Source organism: Dromiciops gliroides, chromosome 5 (assembly GCF_019393635.1).
Source record: "Dromiciops gliroides isolate mDroGli1 chromosome 5, mDroGli1.pri, whole genome shotgun sequence".
Lineage (NCBI taxonomy): Eukaryota > Metazoa > Chordata > Mammalia > Microbiotheria > Microbiotheriidae > Dromiciops > Dromiciops gliroides.
The window spans coordinates 175,433,951-175,460,338 of NC_057865.1; the positions used below are offsets into that span (position 1 = coordinate 175,433,951).

General features: G+C 35.7%; 1 protein-coding gene across 1 annotated transcript in view; it reads left to right on the top strand.

Annotated features, from left to right (window-relative positions):
- The window catches only part of ITPR2 (inositol 1,4,5-trisphosphate receptor type 2), a 511,835-nt gene that overhangs the window by 418,053 nt on the left and 67,394 nt on the right, over positions 1-26,388 (top strand). Inside the window, exons 49-52 of the mRNA XM_043966319.1 lie at positions 3,115-3,290; positions 11,126-11,290; positions 12,525-12,720; positions 19,338-19,430. Coding sequence (XP_043822254.1) covers positions 3,115-3,290; positions 11,126-11,290; positions 12,525-12,720; positions 19,338-19,430 — 630 coding nt within the window. The remainder of the gene's footprint in view (positions 1-3,114; positions 3,291-11,125; positions 11,291-12,524; positions 12,721-19,337; positions 19,431-26,388) is intronic.

The following is a 26,388-nucleotide window of genomic DNA, read 5'->3' on the forward strand; positions in this document are numbered from 1 at the left end:
GGCTTTGAATGCCAAACAGAGCATTTTGTATTTGGTTCTGGAGAAAAGAGTGAACCCTGAAGTTTATTTAATGGTGCCTGCGTGCATGCATGCATGCGTGTGTGTGTGTGTATGTGTGCACACACATGACAGGATTGCACCTGCACTTTAGGAAAATCCCTGTGTAATAGTACATAGTACACAAGTCCTACCTGACCTGGATTACGTTTAGTAGCTAGGGTAATTTGTTACTTGTCAGTAGGCTTGAGATGATGGGGTGCTAGTGTGGTCATACAGATATAATCTAGGCCTGGGGGAAACAAGAATTCTAAAATATTAAGTAATTTTAAGATGTCATATCCAAGATTTTAGGGAAAACACAAAAGTTATTTTGCTTTCAGTTTTTTTAATGGTAATAAAAACAGTTTCTTCAGAGAGGCATCTGTTCTATAGTCCCAAAATATTGGTTTTTAACCAGAATTTTCTGAGGGGAGATACACACACACACACACACACACACACACACATACATAAACACATATATGTGTATGGATAGATAGATATAAACATAATAATGCCAAATTAGGGAATAAGTATGTCTTATGAATTACAATTTATTATCTTAAAAGATTGAGGAGTCAAAGATGTTGACTTTTAGTTAGAGTTACTTGAGTTAGAAGTACTTGGGAGAGTAGCTAGACTTTTTAAGGGTTTATTAATGAAAGACCAGATCACCTGGTTCAAAAACGCTCACAGTAACCAAATCTCAGAATTGGAAGGCACCTCAGAGGCCATCTAGTCCAGCCTGTACCTTACAAAAATCCCTCTACAACATATCTTTAAATGGTCATGTGACCTTTGCTTGGAAACCTTGTGTGAGATTACTTGAGGAGGGGGAGGAGGATTCTGGACCTTGAAGACTAAAAGTTCCAGTTACACGGTTAAACACATACATGCAAAGGAAGGCAGAGAAAACTGCAAATTCAAGAGCTTCCTATGCTTGGTTTTCTGTCTCCCCTCAGCAAATGTTCAGAACACTAGGATTCAGATTTAGACGTTAGTTTCATTGTCAAGCTGAAATTGCAGAAATACATGAGGACAGCAGACACACATGTCTATAAACTGAGGCAGTCAGATGAAAAGCTGACAACCTAAAGACTGTAGTAGTTTGTGGGTTTTTTTTTTTTGACAAAGGTATCATCATCATTCTGATCTTTATCATTCTGAACTGCTGTACTGTCATTGAAATTGCTTGGTCAGCTAGTCCAGCCTACTTTGACAAATAAATACCCTATAAAACACTCCTGGGTTAAGTAGTCATCTAGCCTGTGCTTGAGGACATCTAGTGACAAGATCTGCCTTGCTCTCTACTGAGGCAGATCACACTAGTAAAAGCTTGGATACTTGATGAATTCAGTGAGTATAAAATCAAATCTCTGATAACAGTTTAGGTCTTGTTTTATGTGTGTGTATATAACATATATATATATATATATATGTATATATATATATATATATATACACATACACACACACATATATATATCTATATCTATATATCAAGAAGCTAACAAATCATAATTGGCATAAATTGGCACCGTTCATGTTAGTGTCATCAGAACAACAGTAGAATAAATGTGGTTATGGTACCAATTTAACATTTTCCTGGCCACCAGACTAAAAGTGATCATTGGTTTTTTTGGAAGGACAATGAGAGTCCCTCTTTGCATCCTGCATTTGTCCTGTGGAATGCAATAGAGAGATTCAATTCCCAGGAAATTATTTGGTTTCCTTTCATGACTAAAATAAAGTAATTTAAAACATGACTTTAAAAATTCCAACTGAAGGAGCAGCTAGGTGGTGCAGTGGATAAAGCACTAGCCCTGGATTCAGGAGGACCTGAGTTCAAATCCGACCTCAGACACTTGACACTTACTAGCTGTGTGACCCTGGGCAAGTCACTTAACCCCAATTGCCTCGCCAAAAAAGAAACAAACAAAAAATTTAAACTGAAGCTATTAATTTATTAGATTATTTTACAGGTAACAAAATTCTCTGTCCTACCACCTGGTGTATTAAACTCGCTTTAGAATAAAGGTTTAGGTATCAGTGGCATCAGAAACCCTGATAATGTCAAGGTTTCAGTGACAGTATAAACTTTTATAAGTTAACTATGTTGAAACAAAGATTTTAAAGCAGTCAGCAGAGGTATAGCCAAGAGAGATTACAATGGTCATGAGACCTTTGCCAAAGCAAAACAAGCACAGGGTCTCAGGCTTCTTGGTTTTCCATTGACTACCTCAACTTGTAGCCACATGTCTAAGTTATGAACGTTGTTCCCTAATGTATTTCTGCAGTTTCATGATGCCAGTAAAACTGTCACACAGTGGCAGATCTCTTGTATGGATACTTCAGTGTATTTCACATACCCAAATTTTAATGAATCATTCACACTGTATTCAAAGGGAAAAAAATTAAAACTACTATTTTGGATAGACAGTAACAATAAAAAATTTAGTTTGTGGTATTTTTCTTAAGTCAGCTGACACTATTTGTCTTCTTGGTAAAATATCTCGTAGTTCTGTCAGGGCTTAAATTGGGTCACATGACTTCACAAATATTATATCCTCCTCACTTAAAAAAAGCATTAAATTTCTCTATGTATTTTATCAAAAAGGTAGGATTCTGCATTGTGGGCCTTCCTTTGCTCCCTATCGTTATCTTCAATAATTAGAGGAAAAAAGAAGATAAGACCATAACAGCACATATCAGATGGATTACGTTTTTGTCATTAATCTTGAGATTGAAATGAAACCTCCTGGTGAGACGTGTGTAGCAGAAAGATTTAGCAAATCATCCTTATAGAGAAGCAAAATGTCTCATTTGAGCAATTCCTAGACCTAATGGACGCTTCATTAACCAAAGAATGTTAGGAGCACGAAATTAATTGTTATCTGCTAAATTTAAGAATAGGAATTATTCTCAAAAGTTTCTTTTTTAATATAGAGTATTGATTGAAATTATTGTGAAAGTGTTCTATGGTTTGATTCAATCTAATATATTAAAATGGGACAGTAAAGGAAATATTATCTTGTTTCTTTTTTTAGTTTTTAAAAAAAGTTTTCTATCTTACAGGTACACTTTCTCCATTGTTCTCAGTTCTCCTTTGGATAGCAGTTGCAGTCTGTACATCTATGCTATTTGTCTTGCCCAAACCTTTTGGTATCCGACCATTTCTTGTGTCCGTAATGCTCAGATCTATATATACGATAGGACTTGGACCTACATTGATACTTCTTGGGGCTGCTAATGTAAGTGCTTAAACTTACAAAGTTTTAAATTAATAAATGTATGCTTTGGTATATGTACATGTAATGAACTTCCATTCATCTGGAACCTATATAACCAAAAAGGAAAAATTATCCAAAAAAAAGGATTCTATTGTTTTATTATAATTTTAGGGTTTGATATAGTTTACCATATAATAAGAAAGATAAGAAGATTGTAATAATTTAATTGATTATAGGTCAGTTAACAAATTATGCAGTTCAGAATTCTCTAGGAAAGCTAAAGGTGAAATTTGAGCAAGGTGAATTTATAATGACTTTGCATAATGGAAAATAAACTTATGGCACTTTCCAAGAGTATTGGCAGGAGATACAAATTGATTCAAAATAGATTTGGACATAGCCAAAATATCCAAGACAAGCTGCCGTGCATTCTCACAGCATGTCCTTTGGGGTTATTTTTGGCAACCAAGGCCCAGGCTCGATAAAAAATGGTTCTGACTCAATAAAACAATTCCCATGTTTCTAATATTTTTTGGTCTATAAGTACAGGTGCAATAAAGCATTATGATATATCACATAGCTAACAAGAACATTTAATCAATTTAATCAGAACAACTTATTCTCCAATTCTTGGAGATAAAGATTTTATGCAATATTAATTCACATATCATCACTCACTTGGATTGGTGTAATTCAACATTATTCAAGCATAAAATTAACTAATAACAGAAGAGAGGATGGAGGGAATAAGCATTTATATAGCACCTACTATGTGATAGATACTTTGCTAAGAACTTTTTACAAATATTAACTCATTTAATGCTCACAACAACTGTATGAAGTAGGTGCTATTATTATCCCTTTTTGCACTTAAGGAAACTGAGGCAAAATAGAGGTTAAGTGAGTTGCCCAAAGTCACATTGCTAGTATTGGAGGCTGGATTTGCATTCTGATCTTCTAGACTCTAGGTCTACCACTCTATCCACCGTGCCACCAAGAAATCCCATGCTAATTATATCTGTCTCAGTATGCAGATCTTGACCATTGGCTGATCCCACAAAATTTTTGTCCCTGTTAGCTATCTGTGTTTCCATGAGATCTTATTCTAGCTGTTATCTGTCATTTTTCCTACGTGACCCATTCAGCATCCCTTGGTGGAATATAACCTGTCTTTGGTCCAAATTCACTACTGGTCTTTTGGAAGAGCTTTTCTTTGTCATTTAGACTTACACATCATAGAGACATTTTCCTGAGTAGCATTTTTTTTTCAGAACTAAGTAGGAGTAAATTATTTCTGAAGCAAAATGATCATTTTTTGTGTCAGTCACCAAGGCTGATTATGGTCATTGTTGAGCTATTATCACTTTTTAAATTATACTAATTTAAAGGAAGAGTTTAATGCATAGTAATGTATAGGATATCCCAAAAGCCTTACTACAGTTGTAAGATTTAATAAATATTTTACTTTATAATTTAATTTGTTTGTTAATTTGTTTTTCACAGTTAACAATAAATTCCTCCACCCCACCCCCCAGGAAAAAGGAAATAAAAGTAAATGGTCATAGATGTCCTTTGCAGGATTCACTTTGCTTATCATTCTTCATACATTTTAAAAATGTATGTTATAGCACTGTTCTAGGCTCTGGGGAAGATTCAAATTTTAGAGTAAAGGATAATCCCTATCTTTGTAGAGCCTATTGTCATATAGAAGGATAAGATAAAATTGGGTAGTTGTGATATACAATATTATATAATGCAATGAGTAAAATCTAATGTGTGTGTCCTTACCTGTCCCCTAGTGTGAGGGGGAAACTAGCTAGGATTTACTTATAAATTAGAAACTTCAGCAACAGTGTTTGGGCCTTAAGCATTTATTAAAGTATATTAGAAGTTAGTAAAGATAGAACACGTGGAGTTCAGAAAGAGAGCCAAAGCCTATCTATCCTAGGGTTCAGAATGGACTCCTTTTCCTTCCCTCTGCCACCAACCCGAGGTTCTGGAATGAAAGAGCCCAGAGCCAGGGAGCCAACCTCCCTTCCTACTTCCTGTCTCCCTCCCCCGGATGGGGAGGTCCTTCAAGCTGATTGGTTGAGGGTGGTCTCATGTTGATGTCATAGTCCACAGCCTCTGAGAACAACACCCCACTCAGGGCTAGCCAGGTGCAGTCTCGATTTAATCAACCTTAAGTAGGTTCTCAGTCAGTCTCTGTCAGTCTCATCCAATTCAATCAATTCCAAATCAATCTTCAGGTGGGGCCCCTGGGAATTTGCCAAATCCCATTATCTTCTCATGATAATAAGTGTATTAGAAATTTTGAGAACAAAGTACCACATGAGGCCTGGTGAGAGATGGTCTTTATCAAAGAGATCATGGAAGATTCATGAAGGGATAGAGTATGTGGGTTGGACTTTGAAGGATTAATAATAATTTAACATGTGAAAAGAGGGAGTCAACACATACAAGCAAAGCAAACATGATGGGCAAATGCACAAAGGTAGGAGAGCCTGTTCAATTAGAGTAAAGTAGAACAATTAATAAGATTCCAAAGGTTGTCATGCCTGGGTGGCAGTGAGGATAAACTCCCACTCTCTATAAAATGCTCCAATGGCATGCGTCTCAAATTAATAAGATACAACTAGGAAAATTATCATGGCAGTGTGCTCTGGAGGGCATTGAACACTTAAAAAAGAATTCAGTTTTATTTTATAGAGAACCATTTAATTTTTGAGCAGAGATGTGATAACCAGATGTATGCATGACAAAGTTACTGTAGCAGCCATTTAAAAGATAGAACTGGATAGAGGAGAAAATAAAAACTCAAATCAATATTATAAGATTATTGCAGAAATCCAGGCAAATGGTAATGCGGCCCTCTAGTAGGAGAGGAGGGCAACAAATGAGAGATTTTGCCAAGAGAGAATCAGCAGGTATTGGTAACTAAATACTAGATGTAGGGGAAAGGCAAATGTCAAAGATAATGTTCATATTTCTAATATTAATTATTAAACAGAATAAAACCTTGTTGAATTAAAGATGTAATGTTATGTAAAGGATTAATTGTTATTTGAGGTTTTTATGCCTCGGCGAGCACTGGCCTGGGACTCTGCAAACCGCACGGTGCTCCACCCACTGGTTGTAGCCGTTGCCAGGGCTCTGGCACCTCATGTCATCACCACTCGCCGACGCCTACATGGGCCTGGCAAAATTATAATGATTGGAAGCCTAGTGAGGGCAGTCATGTGACTGTCAGAGCGGCCATCCCATTGGCTGGGGCTGTGTGGGGTGTTTCTAGGTTTGGGGGAGGTGAATGGGGCATTCTAGGTGGAAGCTAAAAAGCGACAGGCGTTCTGCTGCCTATTTTCAGCTGATTCCTGGGCGGTGGCATTTTTTCAGGTATTATAATTTCCCTTTCCCTATTTTATTTCCTTTCACTTGATCCTACTGATCCTGTTTGTGTGTTTTTCTAAAGTTCGTTCTTGTTAAAATAAATCTTGTTCTGTTTTGAGGGAGGCTGCCGGTCTCCTTCCTTGCCCCAATATTGCGACGAGCCGCTTAGCTAGCACTCCCCAATTAAAAATTGGTCCCCACAGTTACTGATAACTTTCTAATCATGGAAAAGACTTTTGCTCTCCCAAGGGGGAGGCAGGAAAAATGTGAAATTTTAGGAAAATTGAAATATGTATGTCTATTTTTTTTAGTTCTCTTATAACCCTAAAGGTATAATTTGGTCATAAAAGTATTATATTGGTATGTGACACAAAAGTATACATTACAAATTTACCATTACTTTTTTCTTATTGTAAAATAAAACTTTACAGAGTTTAAAATCCTTGAGTAATTTTTATTAATTTATGAAAAGAAGGACAAAATGTGAGCAGTTATCAATAGCAGAGTAGAGATATCACAGTTGGGGTTAGTGTACTCTAGTGGAATAAAAAACACTGGACAAGCAAATATAATATCTGGTCTCTACTTCCTGTAATCTTACTAAGTGACACTGGGCAACTCCTTCTTTCTTGAGGTAAGAAACTTTAGTTCCCTCATCAGTAAATTGGGAATAATAACATTTTCTGTGCCTATATAACAGAGCTGTTGTAAAGATTAAGAAGGTGAGATATCAAAATACTTGGGAAAAATGTGAATTATCACATAGATATAGAATAAAATTATTAATGTTATAATAAAGAGAGCAATTGAATTTTAGGGACCTAATATGACTGAATTAATGAAGCCCTGAAATATCCATAGGGTCAAATAAAATTCATAGTGTCAAGAAAATTTTTTTAAGAAAAAAAGCTGAAGAGAAAGGAAAAATAAACGCATACCAAAGCTATAATTTTGGGCACTTGAAATTGTTTAGTTGGTCCCATTTCTTAATTAGCTCTATCAACAATGGCTGCTTCTTCAGATGTTTCTTTCCTTATCTTCTTTACAGACTTCTGAAAGCTAAAAGGTTCATATTAGTTTATAATTTAATTTGGTGAAAATATTGCCAAATATAGATATATGTCTTTCAAATGCTGCAAAAGATGGAGTTATTTCAAGCAAGAGAAAAGTAAGAAGGATCAATGACTGTTGTGCAAAGGTCATATTACCATGCTTTAGAAATAATATACCTTTATAGAATTCTAGAGTGCATTCCTGGCTCAAATTGGTGAAGTTGTTGTGTGCTATAGGTGTCCATAGTGAGTGAGCCAGATGTTCCCTCAGGGGAAGGACCAATGGGAATGCTCCTCCTAGATATACTTGGCTCATGCTTTGTTCATGCCTATTCTCTGTATCGGTTTTACTTTTATTTTCATGTCAGTCTTCTGAAATATTACTCTCCCCTTAAATAAAGAGAGCAATTGAATTTTAGGGACTTAATATGACTGAATTAATGTTTAAAATGCCCTCTTTGTTGTTGTTGTCCTTTGCATTCATCACTAGCTCTAGCTTATTGTGGGCCTGATCATTCTCACATTAACACTGTTCTTCAGGATTATGACCTTCTCTTTTAGTCAGCATCAGTTATCTGCCTTTTACATGTTTATTTTAACCATAAGTTGATCTTTTCCCAACATTTGAATCATTTATGTGTTCAGAATTTTGTTTTTAAAAACATACTAGATCTCTTGAGGAAACCTCTCCTGTATAATTTTAGAACTCTGGAGTCTTACCCATAATTTTAAAAATTATTTGAACATTTTCCTTGAATTCAGAGTGTATATCACATATATTATACCAGTTTTCCTCCCCATTTCTTTATCAGAAGATGGCACGATCAGTTCCCCCTAAGCTATTCATGATTTCTATCCCACTAACTTTGTCCTCAATGTTCGTTAGATTCAGGTCCAGACTAGTAATTTCCCTTACTGATTTTGCTCCTTTTCAAAGACTGAAATAGCATTAAAGCATGTCAGATCTTTGTCAGGTGCTCTGCTTTTCACAATGAAAGCTACAGCAGATTTTTGGAAAGCTGAAGTCCTCACTGCTACTTTATCATGCCTCTGCCAACTTTGTGAATTGTATCCAGGACTTCCTTCATAGGCTTCATGAGCCCAGGCTGACTTCCAGGCCACAGGGAGATGCTGGAGGATCCTAGTAGAGGATGAGAGTAATGCATATAGTTATTTGTTCAAAGCTTTATATGTTGATTTACTTTCATTGTTAATAAAAACAAATATCTACTATTCTCCATCTTTTGTAGGACCTCATATTTTATAGCTTATATACAGTTTCTATTTTTCCAGCTTTTGGTTTCTATAAATTTGGTTGAGGTATTATTACACATTTTATAGTTTAAATATTGAATTGCATATAACAGTACTACAATGATTCCTCCTTATACAGATATGCCCATTAATTTATTATTTTTTCAATTTATGTTCTTATTCTTAAAGCAGCTTGCACAAAGAATGTCTGCTGAAAAAAAATGGAATTAGGCCCTTCTGTAACTTCAAAATTTCTGTCCACTACTAAGCATGGCATAGAAAAAAGAGGAATCTTAGGCCTGGTAGGAACTTTAAACATTGTCGTCCCCCTCATTTTGTGAGAAGAATAAAAAGGTCCAGGAAAATGTCAACTTATTAAAGGAAAATTGCAACTAAGGGGCAAAGCTGGGATTAGAAACTAAACCTCCTGATTCTCATTTCATTATTGTTTCCACCATACCACCTCTTATGAGTCCTATAAAATGGATATAAATGTGCTATACATAGTTATTACACAAAAATTCCAAAATAATAAAATATAATTCAAATATATTATTAATCCAATAAAATTGACATGCTAATTACAATAAATATTTAATTAACAATTTTGTTGTCTCGATTTAGAAGTTTTAAAAAGATTTTATTTCATGTTGTGTTTCTACCTTTAGTATTTCCTTAATACTAAAAATATTAAAAGCAACCTTGAAAGAATAGATGTATAAGAAAGGTAGGAAAGGAGGTAGTTATATTCTTTGCCTTGGTCATAGTAGGGGTATTTGTGAGCTGTCATTTCAGTTTGTGGGAATCACTATTACTGTTGTCTAAAAAAAAATTGACCTTCCCATTGCAGATGATTCCTAAGAAATGGGCATTAGAAAATGAATGATAGAGGCAGGTAGGTGGCGCAGTAGAGCAGCAGCCCTGGAGTCAGGAGTACCTGAGTTCAAATCTGGCCTCAGACACTTGACACTTACTAGCTGTGTGACCCTGGGCAAGTCACTTAACCCTAGTTGCCTCACCACAAAAAAAAAAAAAGAAAGAAAATGAATGATAGGCATTAGCACTTAATAATGACGATAGTGGTGCTTTTGATAACAATTATATAACACTTTTATGTTAACAGGGCAGCTAGGTGGCTCGGTGGATAGAGGCTTGGGCCAGGAATCAGGAAGTTTAAGTCTGGCCTCAGTCACTTACTAGCTGTGTGACCCTGGGCAAGTCACTTAACCTCTGTTTGCCTTAATCATCACTGGAGAAGGAAATGACAAATCACTCCAGTATCTTTGTCAAGAAAAACCCATAGACATTATGGTCCATGGGGTCACAGAGAATTGGACATGACTCTACAACTGCAAATTGCTCTTAACAAAATTCTGCACAACCTAACTATCTCTAGAAACTATTACTCACTCTGCCTTATGTATTTTTCTGTGGGGCTTGGGAAGCAGAGGAGAGGCAGAGGATTCAGAACTGTGATTTGTATATGCAAAACTCTTAGAATGAAAACTTTCTCTGGCAATAAAGATAGATAATTCATCTGTAATTAATAATCTTGGAGGATTGTCTGAGACACTTAGAGTTTAAATGATTTGTCCATGGTCACATAGCGGGTGTGTATCAGAGACAGAACCCAAGAGGAGGCTATCTTTTCCATAAATGCAAAGCATTCACACTTTCACCAGTATTCTGTATTTATTAATTGTTCATTGAATAGGTATTTTTACTATGTTGTATAGGAAACTAGAACTGCCAATGAACCTTTATTTAACATCTATAGTATGCCAAGCACATAGATTTTGAAGTTCCAAATAATGTAATACTGTACTTACTTATCGAAAACAACTTTCAATATAATAAAATTATAGAATTAAAAAACCCCAGCAATTCCTTGGAGTTTATTGCAAGCCCAATATATGAATGTATTACACATCACTTATCAATGTGAAGTTGCAAAGGATATGAGATGTATCTGTGTGTTTGCACATACATGTATATATATTTCTGTATAGAATGTGTAAATATTTATGTATAAGCATTGTTTAAGAACTCACAAAATGAGAAATAAGAAGATAAAATAAGAGTGTCATTAAATGATGAAATATCCTCCTATCTATTTGAGGAATTAATAGAATGCAATAGATCTTATTTTTTTCTCTCCTTTAGCTTTGTAATAAAATAGTATTTTTGGTGAGCTTCGTTGGAAATCGTGGAACATTCACTCGTGGCTACCGAGCAGTCATCATGGATGTGGCCTTTCTCTACCATGTAGCATATGTCTTGGTCTGCATGCTTGGTCTTTTTGTCCACGAGTTCTTCTACAGTTTCTTGGTGAGTATCTCTAAAAATTTCAGTGCCTGATCTACGTACATAATACTCTCTCTTATTTATAGATGTGCATATGATTTAGATTTATTTCTGCCTCTATACATTTCCACATGTACACATATACCTATATCATATACATATTGATAGCTATTTCTATATCATCTGTTTCTATTTCTTTTTTGTTAGGGCATGACAATCTTTCCAAGTCATGGATACTCACAGAACAATAATAGGAGCTCTTCTTTTCATGAGGGTCCTTTTCTCTTAGAAACTACAATAGAAGTTTCAACTATTCAGTTCTAAGAAGCAATAAAGTACTCTACCTCCCTGTGCTGAATTTATTTGATGAGTGATTTGTTTTTGTATTCTGTTGCCTTAGCACAGTGATTTACACATAGTCTATGCTAAATAATTGTTTGAATTGTGTTTATTGCCAAATTCATACTCCCTTTTCCATTTAGAGGGATTCTATGATAGAATAGAAGAAAGTTCTATAGAACTTTGCAAGGAAAGGTATTAGTATCTTACAAATTTATTTGAATCGTTTAAGTCTTATAGTTCATAACAATAATTCAGGTGTATAAAATTTTTTATATTTTTTCATGTATAAAATTACTATGAAGATATCAGTTAAAAAACCCTGTTGAGTGGAAATGACACAACATTATAATGAATTAATTTGCTAATTATCTGTCATTTCTATATACAGCCATGCATTCTCTCTTTTAACTATATAACATACTTCATAAGCATACATAACAAATTAAAAAATACTCTTTTGTTTGGGTACAAAACATAATTTATTTAAATCCAACATTAGGATTGTTATAGTTTTCTATGTTCTTTCTCAGTTTACTAGATTGTTTATCAAACCAATTTGGTATATTATCATGAGTTTATTGTTTTATTTCTTCTTCTTTTTTTTTTTTTTTTTTGGTGAGGCAATTGGGGTTAAGTGACTTGCCCAGGGTCACACAGATAGTAAGCGTTAAGTGTCTGAGGCCGGATTTGAACTCAGGTCCTCCTGAATCCAGGGCCGGTGCTCTATCCATTGTGCCACCTAGCTGCCCCTGTTTTATTTATTCTTAAGGGAAAATATTACAATTTCTTATACTATCCCATATATAAAATATTTTAGATCAATATTTTCCCTAGGATTAGATAGGATGATTCTAACTACTGTTTATATTCTTTTCTTATGTTTATTTATTCCTCTCTCATTCTATTATGTTTTTAGCTTTTTGATTTGGTGTACAGAGAAGAGACTTTGCTCAATGTTATAAAGAGTGTCACCCGGAATGGACGCTCCATTATTCTGACTGCTGTCCTTGCTCTCATCCTCGTCTACTTGTTCTCAATTATTGGATTCCTGTTTTTTAAAGATGACTTTATTATGGAGGTGGATAGGCTGAAAAACAGAACACCTATTACAGGTATTTCTTTTACCACTAAATCACTCTTCTGGTGGAAGAATATTCTCTGTAGCTTGTTAACTGTATTATAGATAAAAGCTAATGGGTAAATTTTTTGTCTTTTATTTCTCTGGAAACACGGATTTATTCACTGTGAAAGACTGCTGACATGACAGATTCTGCTTCTCTGTATAAAGATAAGGAGAAAGAGGAGGAAAAAGAGAGAGAGATAGAAGAGGCGGAAGAAAATGAGAGAGAAAGAGACAGGGAAAAAGAGAGAAACAGAGAGGAGGGAGGCAGGCAGGCATAGGTAGAAGGCCTGGAACTTGAGTCCAGAAGAAGTGTCGGCCTCGGTTTCAGAAGCTGGGATTGTGTCATATAAAGAAACATCAAGAGAGCCAATGTCATTGAATCATATAATTTAGAGAGGGGAGTGATATGTAAGAAGACTATGGAAGGGTAGGAAGGGGCAAAGTTGTGAAGGGATTTAAATGTCAAATAAAGCATTTCATATTATTACCTGGAAGTAATAGGGAGCCATGGGCAATTTGATCAGACTTAAATATTAGTAAAATTACTTTGCCAACTCAGTAGAGAGTAGTGGGGAGAGACCAGAGGCAGGAAGGCTATTACTGTGGTGCAAATGTGAGATAAAGAGAACCTGCATGAGTGGAAATAAGGGGGCATATATGAGAAATGTTGTGAGGATAGAAACAATGACTTGGCAATAAAACTGAATATATGGAGTTAGTGTGAGAGAGCTGTCAAAGATGACATTGAGATTGTGAATCTCAGTGACTTGGAGGTTGGTAGTATCCTTAAGACAGGAAGTAGGGAAGGGAAGAGGGTTTTGGGGAAAAGAACTAGTTCTGTTTGGATAGAGTGTTTCTCTAGGAAGTGTCTTAGATACTTACTAGCTATTGACCCTGGGAAAATCAATTTACTTCTTTGTGACTTGGTCTTCTCATCTGCAAAAGAGAAAAATATCACCTCCCTCATTGGGTTGTTGTGGGTATCAAATAGATTAATATATTTAAAGCATTCTGCAAACCTTCAAGTCAGCAAACTGACTCCAAGTTGGGAAAATTTACTTTGAGTCAATCAGTGCCTCTGTAGCCCTTTAAGAGCAAAAGCTGCAGCTATACCAGCAGCAGAAAATCCTGAAGCACTAGTGCTGTAAAACCCTGACCTACCTGGCCCACGGCAGACAACCCCATAAGCATCAATAATTGCCCATCATAGGAAAAGGATGAGGTGCTTTGAGATCCAGCTCCAGAAGAAACTGCAATCAGAGGGGGAAGAGAATGAGAGTATACAATAGGAGAAAATCTAGTAGGTTACAAATAGAATTAGTCACCTGTAAAGCCCTTCAGGTGCAGAATGAAAAGACTATAGGATTCCCTTGGTCTGGGATTTCTGAGCTGGTTATTCCACTGCAGGCTTGAGGCTGACCTGTGGGCTGAAACTGAAAGACATCCCTTCTACTCCCACTCTGCTCCACTCCATGGATCAGATTAAATAGCTGCTGTGTGCTTCTGTACTTTTTCCTTGCTCAGCACATATACTAGGGCTTCCAATGGATGCTTACCTTGAAATGTCACTCTTAAGTACAAGTCCCCTTTTCTATCCACCCAGGATCTGTGATCCAGCACTAGGTGGTAAGCAACAACTTCCAAAAGGTGACAATTCTGGCTTCCTACACAAGATCAGGTCCCTCTGCTGCTCACTCTAGGCTGGCCACATGGGAAACATGGAAGGTTTGATGGAAAGAGGGTTTTCTCAGAAGTATTTGTGCTTCAGGCCATCTTCTGCATTGATCCTCCAGCTAGGATGGTAGGTCCAGAACTTGTTCATCAGTTCATGGCTGGCCAATAGCTAGACTATTGAGAAACAGATGTGAGAGCCATAGAATTATAGAATTTTAGAATTAAAAGGACTCCTAGTGGTCTACCAAATTGATGGCTCAGTGAAGCCTATTAATAATATGACTTTTGTCCCTCAGCAATTTCAGTAATACAGTCTTCAGAGATTTTTTTTGAGTATATTTTAGCACTGAGAAGTAGGTTTTATTGCCTTAATATCAGATAACTCCATAATTTATCTTTTTAAACACCAAGAATTTTATTTCTAAAGTTATGAATCATTCCATTTTTGTCCTTTAAAATTTAAATATGATCACTTGAAGTCAACATCCATTTTATGTCACAGATATTTATTAAGTGATTTATTAAAAAGTGATGATTACTAATGTTAGGGGAAGCTTAAAACTGGAAGAGGCATACTTGCCAAAGGTGCTCACCACCACCATGACTGGCTGACTGAATGAAAGAAAACACATCTAGTACGTGCTTAACACTGCAGGTGCAAATACAAAGTACAGATACTGCCCCTGTCCTTAAGTTTATATTCTAATAGACAATAAATATAGACAAGGAAAGGGAAGTCACAGTGATAGAGAACAGTGATAGTATAACACATTATAAATCATTGCACACCACAATCTCTGAAAAATTAAAACTGCTAGTAACTCAAAAAATTATGGAGAGACAAGATTAAGCTATACATTTTTCTGTATTAACCTTTTCTATATTTTCTTTTGTTGTTGGTTTTTGTTTGTTTGTCTTTTTGGTGAAGCAATTGGGGTTAAGTGACTTGCCCAGGGTCACACAGCTAGTAAGTGTCAAGTGTTTTAGTCCAGATTTGAACTCAGGTCCTCCTGAATCCAGGGCTGGTACTCTATCCACTGAGCCACCTAGCTGCTCTCCTTTTCTGTATTTTCTATCCAAGTAATGGCATGATACATGTCATCTCTTAATGCCATGATACATGAATTACATGTACACCTTTCTCACCTCTTCCTTCTAGAATTCCTAGCTTTCTTCAGACTTTGAAACTTGCTTCTTCCTTCAGTTCAAGTTTATGGGAATCTTTTTCTTATCCCTTTAGTTAGGTTATCTACTTCCTCAAGTTGTGTATATACCTATCTGTTTATGTGGTATAGTATTCTCTTTCTCCTCCAGATACTGCAGAAGAATGCATGTTCCTGGAGGGTAGGAGCTGTTTTTAAATTTAGTCTTTATATTTCCATCGTTTAGCACAGTGCCTAGCACAAAGAAGACATTTAAAAAATGCTTTTGGGGTAGGACTAGAAACGAGCTATTCAGTAACAAGGGTGAGATCCTGCATGACCCAACGTTTATGCCGGTGCCCTAGGATTTCTGTTTTGAAACCCTTGCCCTCTTCCCATCTTTCCTACCTATTATTCTGGGCACAAAAATTATTGTTGCTTTACATATCGAAGGGAAAAACCCTTGTCTGACAGTAACTTACATGAAGAAAGACCTAATAGTACTGGTTGCCTTCAAACTCATTATGACTCAACATGATTATCAAAATAATTATAATTAGACCTTAGGCTGCAATATTACACATATATTTCAGAGGAAAGGGGGTAAAAGCAGTTCAACTGTACTTTTGTGTGATCAGATTATATCTGGACTATTTTGATGGGTTCTAATCATTACATTTTTTTTGTTTGTTTTTTTTGTGGGGCAATGAGGGTTAAGTGATTTGGCTGGGGTCACACAGTGGTAAGTGTCAAGTGTCTGAAGCTGGACTTGAACTCAGGTCCAGGCCAGTGCTTTGTCCACTGAACCACCTAGCTGCCCCCAAATCATTACATTTTAAAAGGGACTTTGACAAATCAAAACTTAGAGCAGTGACCTGAGATTTTAGAACTGTTATCATGTAAAGAATAATTGAAGTTGGTTAGTCTGGAGAATAGGTAATTTAAAAGGTATGCAAAATGTCTTTAAATATTTAAAGGACTCGTTTTCATGTGGGCAAATACATAGATTTATTCAGGGTAGTTCTAGAAAGCAGAATTAGGATCAATGCATGAAGCTTATAAGGACACAGATTTTGGAGCAATGTAAGGAAAACATAACCTAGATTTAGAGATGAATGCTATCAAACTTTTAAAGAATAATTAATGCTGTATTTCACAAGGCAGCTAGGTGGCACAGTGGATAGAGTGCCAAGCCTGAAGTCAAGAAGACTCATCTTCCTCAGTTCAAATCCGACTTTATACACTTACTAGCTGGGTGATCCTGGGCAAGTCACTTAACCCTGTTTGCATCAGTTTCCTCATCTATAAAATGAACTTAGAGAAGGAAGTGGCAAACCACTCCAGGATCTTTTCCAGGAAAACCTCAAATGGGGTCATGAAAGTCAGACATGACTGAAATGACTCAACAATTGTAAAACATTCTTTTTGTTTTTGTTTTGTTATTGTTTTTGGTGAGGCAATTGGGGTTAAGTGACTTGCCCAGGGTCACACAGCTAGTGAGTGTTAAGTGTCTGAGGTCGGATTTGAACTCCGGTACTCCTGAATCCAGGGCCGATGCTCTATCCACTGTGCCATCTAGCTGCCCCATAAACATTCTTTTTAAAAGAAATAAAGAATAATTTAAATAATTGGTTGGGTATTCAATACCCATGGATAGGTCATGCAATTATAATGAAAACAATATTACCTAAATTAATTTACAGATTTAATGTTATTCTAATCAAACAGACAAGGACATGTTTTATAGAATTAGATAAAATAATAAAATTTATAGAGACATGAAAAGTCCAGAATTTTAAGGGATATAATGGGGAAAAAAATGCAGGAATGAAGGGAGAGCAGCACTTTCAGAACTAAAATTATGTTACATAGCAGTAATCATTGATATAAGGAAGAACATTATAAAAACTACTGCTTCAAAATGGATTCAGCTGCTTCATGAGGTTCTTGATTCCCTCTAATTGGAAGCATTCATAGTAAATCTAGCTACAAGTTAAGGAACTTGTAGATTGGATTCAATGAGGATTCATTGGCTTCTGAGGTCTCTTCCATCTCTAAGATTATATATGAAGTTATTTCCTTTTTTCACTGCAATTCTTTTGTTTGTTCATTGACTTTGTCAATTGTATTTATCTTTCATTTTAAATTAAGCTTTAAGAAATAAACAATCTACACCAATGTTTTGTGCTCTTAAGCTATATCAACCAGCCAGCCAATCAATTAAGCATTTATACTATGTCAAATACAATGATAAGTACTTAGGATACGACAAAGATTTAAAAAAAAACAGCTCCTACCCTGAAGGATCTAATGGGAGAAAATGTAAATAAATATGTGAATAAATATATGTGTGCATATATCTGTAGAGACTATTTTAAATATGTCAGTGTATAGATGTATACGCATGTGTGAGTGTACAGAGGTAACCAGATTCAAGAGAGGCCAGGGAGGTAGAAGTGGCAAGATTTGGCAACTCATTGAATAAGGAGAATAAAGGAGAGTGAAGAGACAATGTTATGTGTTTGTAATACCCAAAGCTAGCATTACTTATAATGGGAAAATACTAGAAACTTTCCCAATAAATACAGAAGTAAAGTAATGATCTTTCCTTCCCCTTTCCTGGATGTTATTTGATATAGTTTTCAATATGAAAGAAATAGATTAATGAAATAATAAGCTTAATGAAATTAATTTGAATGAATAATGAAATGAATGAAAATAATAATGAATTAAATGAATAAGATTAATGAAATAAATTAGAAGCATGAACATAAATTAAGAGATAAAACCATCCCTATTTCCTGACATAATGATTTCCTATATATAGATCCTATAGATAACATTCTATATATAGGTTTACATACATAAAATCTATATACATATACACATAGCAAGTAGATGGAAAGCAAACTTAGACTAGATGGCTCCAGCAGCTAGGATGACTCAATGAAGCCTCCTGCAGAAGGTGGCATTGACTGAATTTTGAAGGAAGCCAGGGATTCTGCCAGGTAAAGGTGAGGAGAGAGAGTATTCCAGGTTTGGAAGACAGGTGATGTGAAGGCAGGAATATGGACAATGGAGCCTCATGTGGGAGGAATAATAAGTAAGTTAGTTTAACTTGATGGTAGAGTATGTGAAGTAAAGTATAAAAAGATTGGAAAAGTAGGAAGAGGCCGTGGTATGAAGAGCTCAAATGCTAAAGAAAGCACTTTATATTCGATCATGGGGGTAATAGGGAGCCACTAGAATTAAATGTGCTTAGCACAGTACCTGGCACATAGTTAGTGTTTAATAAATACTTTTTGACTAATTGAGTTATTAGACTTATACTTTAGGAAAATTACTTCAAGAGCTATGTTGGAGAATGGGTTGGAATGGGGAAAGACTTGAAGCAATGAGAACAATTAGAATGCTTTTATAATAGTCCAAATGAGAGGAGATGAATGCCTAAATTGGGGTGGGGGAGGGAAAGGGGGGACTGTGTGAATGGAGAAAAGAGGACTAAGGGAAAGATGTTTAAAGATAGAAATTACAAGACTTGTCAATTGATTCGATATGTGAAATGAGATCAGTGAGAGTAAAGAGGTGATAATGACTGAGAATGATGATCTAGATAACTGGAAGAATAACAGTGCTCTCGACAGTAATAGTGAGGTTCAGGAGAATGATGGGTTTTTGGGGAAAAGATGTTGAGATCTGTTCTACATATACACCAATATAATCTATGTAGAGTTAGATATCAATTGGTTACTTTTGTCTCTTTACCATTTTCTGTTTTCTATTATGACAGGTAGTACTGAAGTTCCTACAATGACCCTAACTTCGATCATGGGAGCATGTGCTAAGGAGAATTGTTCACCTACAATACCAATTTCAAGTTCAGGTTAGTAGAAGGGAGGACTTGTATAAAAAAAGAACTTGATATCTCTGAATTTGTATTTACATGATGAATATTATTAACTCTTATAGGGTGATAGTGTAGTTATTTTATGATGTGTTAAAGTGTAGGAAGTGAGGAAAAGAGTAACAGAAGAGGCAGAAGTCAGCAGACTTTAGACCTTCCTCCAGCAAATGAAGGACTATCGGAAAGGAGACAGGATAGATTCTTCCCTTTTGACCCCAGGGGAAAAGTAGCAGCTGATGAAATTATGGTTACTGGTTAGCTTAAAAAGTTGATTTAACCTATAATTTATCTGAGATAGCTTTCCAGTTTTATCAAGTAGATGATAATAGATGTTTAGGTATACAAAGGGTACTTCTACAGCTAAGAAAACAAGAATATGGGTGACTTTGGGCATTTTGTGGCAAAATTTAGGGTAAAGAAGGCATTTAGCCAACCATCTTTTCTATCATTGTTTAGATATTTCATACCCAGCCCAGTATCTACCATATAAAATAACTAGATTACTAGGTTGGACATCAAAGATGGGAAGGGGATGGTAATACATATTGTTGAAGGGAAAAAGACCCAACTGGATAGGCAAGGGGATCACTGAAAGGTAATTTGAGAAAGCCAGAAGTTTTTAATACCTGGATTTTGGTCAGCTAATCCACAACCATTTATTAAACATGCTATACTGATCATTGTAGATATGATGAAGAGCAAAAAATGTGTCTTTGCCCTCAAGGATCTCAAATTCTAATGTTGAAGAAAACACGCTAATGTGTGTGTGTGTGTGTGTGTGTGTGTGTGTGTGTGTGTGTGTGTGTGTGTGTGTGTGTGTGTATCAATCACAAAGTGAAATGGAGGAGTATCCCTGAGGATCGACGGACTCATCAGTAAAATGGATATAATATGTACTCTGCTTATATATTGTGATGATCAAATTAGATGATTTATCTGACTGCTTTTAAAACTATAAGGTGCCCAGACAAATGTAAGATATTATCATTATTTAACAGGATTTGGAATACTTTCTTGCTCTAATAATTAGAAATGTACAGAGGGGGCAGCTAGGTGGCACAGTGGATAGAGCACCGGCCCTGGAGTCAGGAGGACCTGAGTTCAGGTCTGGCCTCAGACACTTAACACTTACTAGCTGTGTGACCCTGGGCAAGTCACTTAACCCCAATTGCCTCACTAAAAAAAAACACACAAAAAAAACCAAACCAAAACAAACAACAACAAAAAAGAAATGTACAGAGAACAGGGCTATAGGTATTGAAAACAAGCAATGGGATCTTACACAGGAAAAGCATTGGAAATTACAGCTTTACTGACAGCTATATGTATACCTGTCTGGTGAAGCAGAACAGTTCAGTTGGTTCCCAGTACTCCTTCACTGAAAGTAGAATGCATTCCTGTGCACATTTACTTAGTCTCATAGATTCAGCTGGTGCAGAATGGATTGAAATGCATAATTTTGTTGCCAACATGGATGAACAGTAACAGCAACAACCATTATACCTTGCCATTCCGTTGTGCCTCACTTGTATCATAACCACAAACCATTCCTGTATTGGAAAACAGATGTGTGATTTTGGACAGTTTTCTCACCTCTGGGTTAAATTATATGATGTCAATCAGACTGTTAAAATGGAGATTGTGTTCTTAGGTCAGCCCCCAAAAAGCCTATTTAACCCATAATGCCCATGAAGTATAGTACTCAGCCTTCTAGAATCTAATTGTTCATTTTACTATGTGAAAAAATACAAGTAACAAATAGGAATGCCAGGAACAGATACCCTTCCCTACTCTGGGTCACTTCATGTCCTAGTGATGAAATCACACACATCTTACCCCCTCACTGAAGAGGGCTTCCAAGGTAAGTAATCCAGTGGCTTCAAAAGGACAGATTCCCTGACAAGAGAAACAGGAGAATGAGGCCATTGCTTTTCCTGGGTAGCTATGACATTTCAAACAGTTGGAGGTGGGATTGGGGAATTTGAACTGGTGACTGGTTGTTTAGGGATCACTTTACTCTTTTGGTGTTCGATATAGTGTCAATAAAATTCATTTATAATAGAAACATAAATAGATGGACCTAATTTGTTAGTTTTTTGCCACCTATAGTATCTGTCATTGGCTTAAAAGTACAATGGAAGCTAAAGTCTTTTATAAAACATCTCATTCAGAAATGTCTTTATATAAGATCAATATTAAAATTTAATTTACAAACCCTAGTGAGTAAATTTGAAGACCCTAGTGTGTGTTTTGAACACATAGGGGCCATATCACAAAACCACTAAAGAGAGAGAGAGAGAGAGAGAGAGAGAGAGAGAGAGAGAGAGAGAGAGAGAGGGAGGGAGGGAGGTGGGGCGGGGGCGAGGGGGGTGGTGGAGGCGGAGAGGCGCATAAGCAATCAGGCTTTTTGAAGAAAGCCTCAAACTTGTTCTGATCTGGAGACTGAGCCATCAGCTCCTAGGGATGATTTCTGCGGGTTAAGGTTAAGCTTATGGTCAGAAAATTTTCACTGTACTTGACAACTATCTATAAAATAAAACTTTAATTTTATGTCTTTTGCTATTGTTCATTCTTTCTTCTTGGAAAAAGAACAAAGTCTACTTCTGAGGAAGTTTTCAAAGCTGTGGAAGAATTGGCCATCATCAAGATAATTTTCAGCTTGAAAACAAATTGTGTATAAGGGAGAAGGGAACACAAAAATGCATTAATGTTTTAGTGTTTTGCTTTGATAGAAAAGATTGAAAAATTTAAAAAACCCAAGATTAACACCATTATTCATTTTGATTTCCTACCAGGTGTCCAGTGATTTTCTTTTCTTGTGGTTATAAATGATTTGAATCAATTCTATAATGAATTGCTTCTAACAAAAGTTTTAGACTATCAAAGAAGGAATTTACAATTCCATTCATGCTGTTATAGTATGTTAATGACAATTGTTTTCTGAGCTTCTCTGAAATCTATGTTAGCTAATCACATACTCATGGAATTGTTATTTATTAAATGCCATTATTTTTGGTGGCCAATGTTTAAGTTTCCTAGAAGTCCTAGATTAGGGAAAAATATTCTGTAGTTGCTACATTGTATTATTTATTCTTGCCTTGCATGAAGTATCTTATCCCTATTTATTATTATAGTTTATCATAAAGAGAGGCAACATAGAAAGAGTACTTGAGTTTGGAGTCAGTCCCGAGTTCAAAACATGCTTCTAGAACTTATCATTTGTAAGACCGTGGTCAAGTCACTTAATTTCTTAGTGCTTCAGTTTCTCATCTTGGTAAATGGATAATAATAATATCTGTAGTGCTTACCTCCCAGGGTTGCAGGGAGGATAAAACAAGATAATTTATATAATGTGTTTTGTACTTCTTAAAACACTTTATAAATTTCTATTATTATTATTATTATAAACTAGAAAAAATTATGTGCACTATTGTGCATTGTGAATTGAAAGGCACTTTGCTAACTACTGTGGATACAATTTATAAAAGAGCTTCTATAAATATTTTTGTACAAATATGTTTTTTCTCTTTTTATGAATATCTTTGGAATATAAACCAACAGTAGTTGCTGAATCAAAGGGTATACAGAGTTTTATAGCCCTTTGGGCATAGTTCCAAATTGCCTTCTAGCATAGTTGGACCAGTTCACCACTCCACCAATGTGGATTAGTGTCCCAGTCTTACATCCCCCTCCAACATCCAACATTTTCCTTTTTTGTCATATTAGTCACTCTGATATGTATGAGGTGATATCTTAGAGTAAACAAGGTTATTTTAAAAACTTACTTCATTATCCTAAAATGTACATTTGTTTCCTTTTTAAGAAAAAAATTAGTGTAACTTAACAATCATCAACATATATAAACATTTCCATTTCAATTCCAATAAACATTAAATACATACTATGTGCCAAGCACTTTGCTAACTACTGTGGATACAATTTATAAAAGAAAGATGGCCCTTTCCCTCCAGGAGTTTACAATCTAAAAGTGGAGACAGCACACCAAAGGAGGCAAGAGAGGGGTGGAAGGATGGGACATGTGGGGATACCTGGTGCAGGGCATCATGTTCTATGGAGCTGAAACCAGGCAGGATAGCAGATGTAAAGTAGAGTGATTTGAGAGTCCAGTTTTTTCCCTCTATAAGGGAAGGCATTGGGAGGAGTTTAGTAGTCTTCCTTTCAGCCCACCAAACAGGGGAGAAGAAGCTGAGGGAGGTAGTGTCAATCAAGGCTTGAGTTAGCAGCGTGGTGGTGAGTTTAGTAATTTCATCATAATCCAATGGGTTGAGTGTTGGAAATGGAGTCAGAAAGTCTTGAATTCAAATGATGTCTCAGATGCTTAGCAGCTGTATACCCTAGACAAATAAGTTAAACTCTAAATTTCTGCTATTTGTATTTTTTTTAATAAAAATATTACAAGGTGGTAAACAAATACTCTAGGTCTCCTTTTGAAATTTTCTGCACATTAAAAAATGTTTCACTGATTCTTTTTTTTGCATCTCTATTAATGCTTATTCTACACTTCGAATCTGTTCTCTATGGACTACTTTCTGTCCTTGAACATGCCCTGCACTTTCTTTGAAATTTTTTTTATCAGATTATCCAGTGAGTATTTTCATATAACCTGATTTGTGCTAAAACCTGAATGGAATAGTGAAGAGAGTCTACATATAAAAAGATGTTTTCTAACATACCTCTAGTCATCCTGGTGTAGGACTGAGGTATAGAAGTTGAGGTTACATTTCTCAGAGGTTCTCAAGGAGAAGGATGTTGGATAGTCATCCCTTAGCTTGCTACTTGTTACTTTACTAATTCTTCAGTCTTAATGGCAATCATACTCCCATCCCAGAGCCCTGGGGTGAAAATTACCTTAAAGTTAGTCTTATTTCATGTCTAGGACCTCCCCAAATGGGAATAGAAAGTTATTTAATGTGCAATGTAAATCAGGTATAAGACATCTATTTATTTCTTTGATAACAACTATTTAACACAAGAGACTCACAAACACATTTAACAAAGATTTAAACAAGCAGGAATATGACTTAAATCTCTCTGAATCCCATCTGCCTCTTTCCTTCTTGTAGTGGCAGGAGCAAAAAGGACAGAAGATACTAAGAATTTTGATTTTTACACACCATCTATGAACATCAAATTACTAGGATTCTAAATATGGCATCCTTGTCCAGTGACAAAAGAGTACATTATACTACTGGAAAAAGATCTATATAAATCTTGATATAGTCACTATAAATAAATTAGAATTTCTAAGGATGTTGCTGCTAAGTGGCATTATAATTTACAGTTTCCACTTGGAGACATAAATAAAAAAATTGAAGTAGCTTGTTTCATCAAGCATATAAAGGCAAAAAGAAAAATTACTTCATGGGGAATTTGGTTATGTCACTAGCTGATAAACATTTAAGAAAAGACTACCATGAAATTAATTCCCACTTATGTGCCAATATATGTTTCAAAGAATTAAGGAGGAAAAAAATTATACAAAGTATTTGATCAGACACTTCAAATTAAATAATGATATAATTTAATGCCCAGTGACTTCAGTGCAAAAGTTGGAAGATTAAAAAAAAAACATATGTTGAAGGAGTAAGAAAAAAAAAGAAGTCAAGGACTTCTAGACTACATAGAAGCCTCATGATTATATATTGTAAATATTTGAGAAAAGTCAGGAAGAAATAGATATGTGATGCATCAAATAACATCACAAATGAAATTTATTTCGGAAATTTGTTAATTTTTAACAGATAAAAAACAACTGAATACTGATGTAAGAGTAATTTATGAATGATTTGTGTAGTAAGACAAATAAGTTGACTTATTAGAGCAAAGATCAAAATCAATACTATATCAGAATAGCAAAAATTTTAAGTAAATATAGTGAATAAAGACAACACTAGCCTGACCTATTTAAATCAACTGTTTATGCTAAAAATGGGAAAGAGACATCACATCAATGATCAACATTCCCTACAGAAGTTTAATGGATGGAAATCATTTGCAATAAGGAATAATCACAGAATCACAAAATCATATAATTCCATATTTGGAAGGTATATAAATTGTCATCTAGTCCAACTCATCCTCTGAAAAGGAATACCCACAATCCATCCAACAAATGGTCATTTAACCTTTATTTGAATACCTCCTCTAGTGAGAGGGAACCTACTACCTCTTAATGCCGTCTCTTTCATTTGAATAGCTGTAATTGTTAAGAAGCTTATATCAAGCTTATATTTATTTGCATATTTGCTATTCCTAGTTCTTCACACTGGTCAATTAATCAAAAAATCAATATGCATTTATCAAGTGCTTAATAAGTGCCAGACACTGTTAAGCACTAGGGATACAGAAAAAGGCAAAAGCAGTCCCTTTCCTCAAGGATCTTGCATACCATTGATGGGAGGTGGGGGAGAGGAGGTGGAACAACATGTATCTACATGATCCAAAGAAGAAGAGTGTAAACTTAGACAGAAAAGTTCAAGTGGCTGACCTGTATAGAAAGGACCATTTGAGCTAAGTCTTGAAAATAAGCATCGGAGGTGAAGAGGGAAAGTGTTCCAGGCATGGGAGCACCCTTTGCAAAGGCACAGAGATGGTAGATGTAGTGTTATGTGCATGAAACAACACATTGGCTAGAATTGCTGGATGTAGTCCAGCATAGAGAGTCATAGAGTATGAGATTATTCGAAAGGTAGGAATGTGCCCAGTTGTGAAGAGCCTCAAATATCAAAGGAATTTATATTTTCCTCCAAGCAAGAGAGCCACTGGGGTTTTTTGAGTAGGGGGTGACAGACCTAGTTTCAGAAAATGTTGGCAGTTATGTAGAAGATTGGTATAAAAAAAGGCTTGAAGCAGTGAGATCAATTGAGGCTATTACAATAATCTAAGCAAGAGGTGATAGGGTCTGAAATAGGGTGGC